We start from the raw sequence: 10317 nt of genomic DNA, 5'->3' as shown, positions 1-10317 counted from the left end.
AAGATAATGTATAATAAAGTCACAGCTTGCATAATGAATAGTTTTTGCTTTTGATACCATTGTTGTAAAAAGGAGCCGAACCAAATATGGAGGACTGAAACTGCCAAAACCAAAAATGGATAAATATCTTAATAAACAAATAAATGGCTCAATAAACAAATTGACATGCCATTAAATGCACCAAAAAGTATATCAAAACTAAATGTAGGCATAAATCAATTTATAAAATGAGCCATAACTTACCTTTCTATTAATTCCTGCATTCATTTACTTTCCCAATTCATTTTCCCTTGAATTTATTCATTTCTAAGTTTAGTAATTTGCATATATTTATTACTGTATTTATGCATTTTGCAAGACAATACATAAATAAATAAATAAATAAATACATATATACATGTATTAATTTAAAAAAACAATACATTAATACATACAATTGTAAAACAAATTAAATGAACAGGGGATTTAATAAAAAGATAAATAAATACAGAAGCAAATTAGAAACAGAAATGTCAATTCCTTAAATCAATTAATGCCTACATTTATTTACAGTATTATTTGTTGTGCATTTAATGGCATGTTTACTTATTCATTGAGCCAATTATTTATTTATTTTCGATTTAGGCAATTTCGATCCTCCATACACAAAGTCATACTAGAGTAAAAGTAGAGCCACTGTTCCTTTGCAACGAAAGGAGCCAGTTGAGGCATGAGGGGACTCTGATGATGCCTCCTAGTCGGCTTCCTTCAGAGGTTTTTTGGGCTCGTTGAACTGCTAGGAGAGCCCAGAGAAGGCCTAGAATTTGATGAAGGGATTATATATATCTCATCTGGTGTCAGTCCTCCATACACAAAGTCATACTTATCAAAAGCATCCAAAATGTAGTGGAGTGGAGCATAAATTACCAGAAAATGGAAATAATAAGGTGTAGTACAAGTACCTCAAGACCTAGTTCAGTATTTGAGTAAATGTACTCAGTTACATTTGATCACTGAAAGAACATTTTAGTCAGAGCATTTAGCAGACGATGGGTTATATTAATTCATCCACCTGACATCAGCTGTCAAGTGAAGAAGATATTCTCCAAAGGCAGGAGGATCAGGAAGCCATTTGCGGGGATGGCAGGTGCTTGTGACCGGGAGAGATACTGGTTATAGAGGACATCTTTCCTGTCACATACGTTTATCAGTGCTGCAGAGGATCAGAGGGAATCTGACATGTTTAATCCTGCAGACGATTTGTGGTTTAAAAGCTTCAAGCGAAGGGCAAATGTTTGGTGAAGGAACATTACACAGATGACTTGAATGACTCTTTTATCTCGATTCCCGGAAAAAAAAAATGGATCAGGGAACAAACACATTAATATGGACGGAGTTAATGCCCCGCTGAGACTCCTGGAAAATGTGAGACTTGGTTTCCATGTTCATTTATCATCACCGCTGACTATACATCATTGCGCCCACATGCTGTTTCTCTTATATGAAACTATACGGCATACTGAAAACAGGAAAACTGCTGGAAAGTTTAATCATCTCGTATCCTTTGAGCTTAGATGTTCTTTGATGGTTTTGATTTGCATTCGCAGAACTTAAGGTCAAATCGTGTACAGATCTGTAACACATTAAGAAATGCAAATATTGCTTTCTTCCTTTTTTTGTCACAGCAAACTGTTTTTTACATTTAATCTGTTGGTTCTGAATGCATAGTGGTTAGGGTTAATTTAACCATAATGTAAGCTTGTGTGTGAATACTGAGTGGAGGGCAGTGGATATTGCATCCTCTGTGGATCTGTTGGTTCTCCAGCACATCAAAGACAACATCCCAGCCAGCCTGGGGCTTCACCACTCAGAACTAACAGATCCACAGAGGATGCCATGTCCACTGCTCAAGACTCAATTTCCCTTCTACAGCCCCGGTGTTGTAAAATGACTTTTAAGTGAACCTTTAACCTTCAAAATAGTGGTGAGGACCAAGCTACGAAGGGGTGTATCAGAATATTTTTAACAAACCAAGTGAAATCAGATTTTTTTTATTAGTTGGTGGACCAATCCAGGGATAGAATATATTAAGACACACACTTGTATAATAATGTTTGCTGACATTTTGAATGGCAATATCTGTCCACTTTGATCCATCTCAACAACCTTTTGATGGACTGCAATTAAATTTCGTATGGACAGTCATGTTGGAGGGTTCTGAGTAGAGCCACTGCTCCTTCGCAACGAATGGGAGCCAGTTGAGGCATGACAGGAATCTGATAATGCCTCCTAGTTGGCTTCCTTCTCAGGTTTTTTTGGCATGTTAAAAACTGCTAGGCGAGCCCAGAGAAGGCCTAGAATTTGATGAAGGGATTATATATCTCATATGGCCTGGGAACGCCTCAGATTACTCCAGGAGCAGCTGGAGAACGTTCCTGGGCAGAGCGATGTCTGGAATTCCTTGATGAGCCCGCTGCCACTGCAAACAGACCTCGGATGAGTGAAAGAAGATGGATGGATGGATGCTCTTCCACTCTTTCTATTGTGGATATACTATATGTGCAGGGGTGTTATTTTCTTTCATTGTTCGTTAACATGGGCGAGCCCTTTTATACTTCAAGAGCTTGTTAAAGTGCCTACCTGAATTATTGCTGGGGCATCTTCACCAACAATAGACTACCCCATCATTACCAGGTACTCAACCAACTCCAGTTAGTTCTTTTAATGATTAGTTGCATCTAAAGACTTTGGATTTGGAAATTGGACTTTGTAGGTAGAAAAATATTCTCTGTCTCATTTGCACTCTGCTTACAAATGAATTTCATTACTGAGCAGATCAGAGCCTCGAGATAAATTATATAGCACCGTGTGTTTGCTCTTTGTCTCATTGTGTTCTCGGTGAAAGCAGAGAGATGACCCTCAACCACAGCAAACTGACTGCTCACGTCTTACAGAAGAAAGCAAAGTTGATGAGAACCTTCACGAAAAGACAAACAATCACAAAAGGAGTGATTTGTTTCACATAAATGCCCCATTTTAAATTTACATAATTCATTTTGTTTTGATGTCAGTGGGCTCAGTCATCACAAAATGCTTTCAGCACTGGCAGGAATCTTTTGTTTCTTTGGAGAAATACGCTTCTGAAGGAAATGCTGAAAGTGGCATACAAGAGCAGTTAGACTACCTGAAAAGTTCTGTGTATTATTCACTTTCTTGCCGGGGGTTGAAGGGCAAGATCAATACCACTTGCATATACGTGTGTTCAATATGAAGCCTGAGCAGCTGGATAGCTTAGTTTAGTGAAAAGACTCATGGACTCTCTGCTGGTTGCCCGGCAACCTCAAGGTGGTGTATAGACAGGAAGTCAATGTGCCGGCCAAAGAAAGAAAGAGTCCATAGAGCGGGGTTGAAGATGTTTACTCACGTTGGTTTTGTTTAATGGTACAGTGGACACATTTCAGCAGTAACTGAATATTTAAAGTGGCATTTGTTGTCTTTTCACTCTGCACTTTCGCTTTTAGCGTTTCCTCTTGACATTCAGAAGAGTTGGTTGTCGTTTACTGGGCAACAGATTCACATATTGAAGGATTTGGGGAACATTTCTGTCAGAAGGAAGTCGTAAGTAATTTCTTTTGAATGGATTTTTAAAGGTGGTTTTCAAAATCTCATGAATTATAACGATACTACAGTAGTGTAGTGTTTGTTTCTCAAACCACCAAGAGACTTAGTCGTGGACTTTTGTGCAACATGTAGACAGAAGCGACAATCTCTTCTTCCTTGAAATCACTGTTATTTTGGAGAAAGCGCATCAGAGACTTTTCTTTTTAAGTCAATTGAAAAAAATGCTGTGTTTCCAGCAATAGTTTGGTGCTGTCTTGTCCATCCTTATCTTTGTATATAACTGAATAACTGTCTGGTTTGGAAATTTGTCAGCAGAGAGATGAGAGACGGTTGCGAAACATCACTTGGTGTGGCCTTCCACTTCTAGCAGAAGTCCACTACTAAAAAAAAAGAAAAGGGGCCTGAAGGTTTTAAAGGACTGCTCCCACCCAGCCAACAGCCTTCTTAATCTTCTCCCCTCTCACAAAAGACTGAAAAGTATCCAGACAAGAGCAACCACATTTCAGAAGAGCAAATATTCTGAAGCTGTACTTTTAACTCACCATTGCAGGCTAGTGGGTTTTAATTATTGGTTGGTTCCCTTGCCAGTGTTTCGGTGACTCAAGAATATTGACCCTTGTTATCCTGCTCTGTTTGTGAAAAATGTTTTAATAAAGCCTGCTCCAAAAACTCTTTATATTGTCCAGTGTCTGGTCATGATGTCCCCACCCTCCCATTACACTGTACTTCACCTGCTATCCTCCTCTAGACGTTGACCTCCATGCACTTTTAGCATTTGCACCTTTGACCTTCACTGCAGTTAACAGGTTATATATGTGTGTCTGCGTGAGGGAGGGAGGGGAACAGTTGATTTACACAGGAAAACAAACAAAAAAACCCAGTTTTATTTGTTTTCATACCCACCTGAAGACATTTTCTCCATATAAGATGAATTTTAAGACGTGGTTTGGTCACATGTCATCTGATCAGAACCGCGGACAGCGCCAGTTTGCTCCTGAGCGCTGCGTCAGGACGCACAGAGAAAAGCTCAGAGCCAACCTCATAAGGAGCTCTGTGAGGGGATGCAAAGCAACATTTAGATATTATGTGCTTGTATCCGATCACAAGAAACCTAACCCGCTTTTCAATGTGTTGTTTAATTACCACAGAGTCTAAAACCCAAGGATTTCTCTCCAAGAGGGGACGCGTTTGGATTTACGGGCATGCTTTGAGCAAACCTTTGGGATTAAAGTGAAAATGTCTGGAGAATTTATCGACACAAACTACGAGGGCTCAGCAGGGATAGTCTATGCTGCAACCTTCAACTTCAGCTCTTTTTTCAACACCTCCAACAGCTCCGAGGGCGACTTCTCCCACCTGTCGGACTCCGATAAAACAGATTCTGTGGGAGATGGAGCCGCTGTTGTGAGGATTATGGTCTCTGTCATCTACTCGCTGGTTTGCGCGCTGGGTCTGGTCGGGAACTTGCTGGTCCTGTACCTAATGAAGTCCAAACAAGTGTGGAAAAAATCCTCTATTAATCTTTTCGTGACTAGTCTGGCGGTGACTGACTTCCAGTTCGTGCTGACTCTGCCGTTCTGGGCGGTGGAAAACGCGCTGGACTTCACGTGGCTGTTCGGCAAAGCGATGTGCAAGATCGTCTCCTATGTGACAGCTATGAACATGTACGCCAGCGTGTTTTTCCTGACTGCTATGAGCGTGGCGAGGTACTGGTCGCTCGCCTCGGTGCTGAAGGGCAGAAGGCGGCGGCCGCACTGCTGCTCGGCGCGGTGCATCACCGTCTTCATCTGGTGCGTGGCTGTCTCCGCCGCGCTGCCGCACGCAGTCTTCTCCACCACCGTGACCGTGTCCAATGAGGACTTGTGTCTCGTCAAATTCCCCGAGAGCAACGGGACCGCGCAGTTCTGGCTGGGGCTCTATCACTCCCAGAAAGTGCTGCTGGGTTTTGTGCTGCCGCTGGGCATCATCTCAGCCTGCTACCTGCTGCTTCTGCGCTTCATCACCTCCAAAAACATCAACACATCGAGCGCAAAGCGGCGCGCCAAAGTCACCAAGTCTGTCACCATCGTGGTGTTATCCTTCTTCCTCTGCTGGCTGCCCAACCAGGCGCTCACAGTCTGGGGCATCCTCATCAAACTCAACGTGGTTAACTTCAGTTATGAGTACTACACCACGCAGGAGTACGTGTTCCCGGTGTCCGTGTGCCTGGCGCACTCCAACAGCTGCCTGAACCCCATCCTGTACTGCCTGATGAGGCGAGAGTTCAGGAAGGCGCTGAAGAAGCTCTTCTGGCGGATGACCTCGCCGACCATCAGGCCGTTCACAGCCACCACAAAGCAGGAGATAAACGAGCAGGGTCCGGTCCTGGTGCCCGTCAGCGCGCCCGAGGAGCCCGCTGTGTTGTTTTACCCTCCGGGGGCTGTGATGTACGACAGGCAGGATCTGCCGCAAAACAGCACTTAGTGTAAAGTGTCAAAAGGTTATTTTGTTTTATCCTCTAAAGTCTTTTTAATGCATTCAAGTTAATTGCTCGGTTTCCTGCCTGAAGCCTGAGTTCAGGCTGGATGCGCGTTATAAATAAAAGTGAGACTTGTTAGATCTCACTGATGACTCACAGACAAGACTTCAGCCTCTGCACATACATCTGTGATTTTCTATTCAAGTGCCCTTCGGGACATTATCCTGTGCGTAAAGACTGAAGACGGAGCAGCATTTCTGAATGTTTGTGTTCAAAACTGTCACAAAAAAATAAACAACCGTTTAATGTGCAAGTAACGTGCATCTTCAATATGTGAGACACTTGCTTGTTCTCTTTATTTGTACTCAGTGAGGGTGAATAATGTCTAAATCCTGACCAGGATAATAATTCAGGTAGTTTTGTTATTGAATTCGGGGGAATGGGAGCACTGGTGTCAGGTTGGTGCTAAATGAGCTGTGCTGAGGTATCAGAGTCTGTTTTAAATGCTCTCAGGTAATTGCAACACACCTGGACAGAGAGGAAGAGAGGGCGCCAGAGCGCAACAGAGAGAGAACAGAAGTCTCCCTATAGGCCCGCACATGACACAGATGCCTGCTGATGTCTCCACTTTCTCTCTTTCACTACAACTGAAAACGAGAATAAAACCTTGTAGTTAGTTTAATAATTTCACGGACGTAATTTACCCCAAATCTCGCGTGACATGAACAACGTGATCTCGCGAATCCAAGGCAAACCCAGTTTCTGGTCAGATGAAACATGCATGATTAACTTACTTAATATCTTAGCAATAATGATATCCACACAATGACATGGCTTAAAAAGATTTCCCTCTTTTTATATTTTCAACGATGCAACAATCACAAATTGGCTACAAGTATTAGATTATTTAGACATTTCATATTTACTGCAGTTGTTTAGCAGACCCCAAAAGTTTTTGTTGTTGTTATTCTTTGTTTATCTTTCCATTTCCATTACATGTTTTGTTGTGCAATTTAATTTGCTATATTTTTGTATAATTATTTGTTTTTCTATACTGTGAAGTACTGCAGGCATTATAGCAAAAAACTTTGTTCTTCTTCTACTACATGTATTAAATTAGATTTATTTTCATTACATTTAAAGGGAAAAAACCTACTGTTTGTAACTAATTTTGTTTTTAGGCCCTTGTTGCACCAGAAATCTGACAGTAAAATGCAGTCCAATCAAAGTAAAATATGCAACAATTTAGGAGATCTGAATGTACCTTATGTATAAAACCATATCTCACTTTACACATCGACATATATGTCGATTTTATAAAATAACAAGCATTGTATGGTGACTTATATACCATTTTAATATGCAAATATTACGTGTTTTTTTTTTAATTTAACATATAATGTATTCAATTCTGCCAGTTCTGCAGGTGATGACTGTGTCACATGTAGCTCGCCTGATGAGAACCAATCTATATGTGGATTCATTTTTTCTACAGCCATTAAACTGTGCAATCAGTATCTACGCTCATGTTCCCTCCCTTCTGTGAGGGGGCTCAGAGGCTCGCAGTTATTGTCTTGACATGGGGGCTGACATGACTGTGGCAAGGAATAAACCAAATATTATTCACAAATCAAGAAAAGAGTAAAACTACATACCAAAAGAAAAGGTTGGAGAACCCAGCCGAAATAAAAAAAAAGGGGGAAACCGCTGGGCCAGCCACGCAGTGGGCCGTCGCACCCAGCTATCCCCTCTGAACTAAACAAGAAAGACATTGTTCTAATCCTAGATTAACTAAAGAAAAACCGATAATTAGACTGCTGGTGATCTCCAAAACAACACTACAAACAAATGAACAAAACAAAAGCCCCAGCACTGAAAACATGTGGGGGGAAAAAGGTAACAAAGGAGACAAGGTAAAAAATCTCCATTCAATCCCCCTTAAAGGATGAAAAGTTAGATCAGTGCACATAAATCATAAATCTATATGAACGTTAGACAATCTGCACTGTAAAAAATAAGTTGTATCATGATATTCTGGCAACAGGGGGCGCAAAAAACCCTCTAAAATAACAGAAAATTAAAAAAATAATAATAATTAATAGTTTTTAGCTTTAATTCTACATGAGATCTTGTTTCTTTTTGGCCTTTTAATGTTAAATGAATGATATTTACAGATATAAAAACAATGAATTACCTTTAAAGTAAAATGAAAAATGCCTTTTTATCCATTTTAGATTACATCCACGGTCACATCGTCCACCGATTTAACAACATGTGCAAAAATATTTCCAATTCTTCCTATTTTCATATCAAAATCCAGTCATGTTTTCCTCCAGTAAAATAAAACGTGCTCTTACGTCAGCTTGTACCGACCAACTTCAACCAACGATATTATGTCATCCACTCATCAATCAATCTTCAACTTTAAGTGGCACAGAGCTCAGATTCCATGTCAGAAAGTGTTTCACTGATTACTATACAAAAACACACGTTCAAAACTTTATTCACAGATATATAAAATATATTTTATGGAGGAAATGTTTTCTGGTTTTTCCTCGAATGACCTCTGGCTGCTCTGCCTGAACCCATTTGCTGAGTTGACTGATGAACACATGGCCTTATTTACCTGCACCAGGCACCAAGCACGGCTGTTATATCAAAATCTGGACACAGCATTGGAGGCAGAGTCCTGTTCAGTCCTGTGAAAGCTGCTCAGAGGCGCATGAAGCCAAAAAAGCTTGACTTCCCGGCGTTAAAATTACCCAGATTTTCCGCATCGTGGGGCCCATAGAGTGGGAGACTTCTGCCGACCGGTTTAGCGTCCAGCTAACTTGAATGGGGATAAAATAATTCAATCGTGCAGCTCTTCTAGAATATGTCCACCGTTTTACAGGAGATTTAAGGAGAATGGTGCAATGAACAGGAAAAAAACAGGAACCCCTCAAATTAATCAAGAGTTATTGGAGGGAATAAATTATTCTGAAAGGGTTTTTTAAACCACCTTTAAAAACCTGTTCATGTTTTTTTATTTGTTTATGTTTTACTTTGTAAGAAGTTAATGAAAATGTCAGAAGAGTTGGCCTGCCTTAATTTCACGGTCCTTTATTTTTCATGGTTAAAGCACAAAAAAAGTGCAAACGCAAAGCTTTGAATGTCAAGTGCACTTAAGATAAATCTGATTTGTTATCTTACAGCCAAGGACAAAAACAAAATCCCTCTAAGTGTCTGCATGACTTATCCCATTAATTATTGCTTTAGAGAGAGCTTGTTCAAACCTTTAATTAATATTGATTTAAAGGAGACATTAAGAGCATTTAACAGATAAGACTGTGTGTTTTTGATTTCTGCAGCACCATTAGCCTGCAATTAGGGGTGTTTAGTCAGGACCATGTGCAATCAAGCCATTAAGCACCAAACATTAAGTCATCTTTCACAACATCACCCCGTTAAATACATTTACTAGCAATTAAATGTCAGACATGGAGCCGCCTGTTGGAGCTGCAGTTATTGATAAATTGTTCGTAACTGAAGGCACATTTCATCTTGAATATACTCGAGTTACTTGAGTTTTTATCCCATAATTTTGACTTTTTTATCTCATGATTTCCCCTTTTCCCTCATAATTTGGACATTTTATCTCATAAGTTTTACTTTTTCCATATAATTTGTTTTTTTTTAATCTTATTTGATCTCAATTTTGACATTTTTCTCATCATTTTCACTTTTTTTACTCACATATTTTGACATTTAACAGCAGTTAAATGTCACAGATGGCTCTGTTTGAGCTGCAGTTATTAATAAACTGTTACTCTGGAATGCGTCATCCTGAAGAGAGACAGCTTTTTAATGTCCACTGATAGCAGTATAGGCTTCATTTAAGTACACTGTTAATTGAGGTGTTTGTCAGGAGTCGAGGCTGAACCCAAAAGCAGAGAGGAACAGGTTAGGTGCTAAATGATCTACTTTCACAGGCAGAGTTGGAAGCTGGCTGGCGTTTGTTTGCGGGGGAAAGGACATAATTTCGGCTGGGCTGGTGATCCTGGACAGGAAAACAGACAAACAGCCAAGCTGCAAAAATGTTGCAAGAGACTGGTGGCAGCAGCAGCAGCGGCGGCAGCAGGGTCTTTGTAGCGTGGAGACTGGGCCCTGATATCAGACAGGTGTGCTGATTACTGATGAAGAGGGGGAGACAGAGGGCAGGTAAAAACCAAAACCAGTCACACTCCACTCATACTGAAATTACAGAAATCAACCAGAAT

The 10317-nt window shown here is 40.5% G+C and overlaps 1 protein-coding gene across 1 annotated transcript; it reads left to right on the top strand.

Moving 5' to 3' along the window:
- The first annotated feature begins 4836 nt into the window (after window positions 1–4836).
- rxfp3 (relaxin family peptide receptor 3) lies at window positions 4837–6063 on the top strand. Its single transcript, XM_073478555.1, has one exon. It carries the CDS (start codon window positions 4837–4839, stop codon window positions 6061–6063), a length of 1227 nt encoding a protein of 408 aa, XP_073334656.1.
- The last annotated feature ends 4254 nt before the right edge of the window (window positions 6064–10317 follow it).

Source organism: Pagrus major, chromosome 12, assembly GCF_040436345.1.
Source record: "Pagrus major chromosome 12, Pma_NU_1.0".
Lineage (NCBI taxonomy): Eukaryota > Metazoa > Chordata > Actinopteri > Spariformes > Sparidae > Pagrus > Pagrus major.
Note: the sequence above shows the minus strand (reverse complement) of the source record. Positions and strands in the feature narration are given on the sequence as shown.

Bases quoted from the DNA above. Each gene is read 5' to 3' on its own strand.
- rxfp3 (XM_073478555.1), top strand. From the start codon at position 4,837: ATGTCTGGAGAATTTATCGACACAAACTACGAGGGCTCAGCAGGGATA.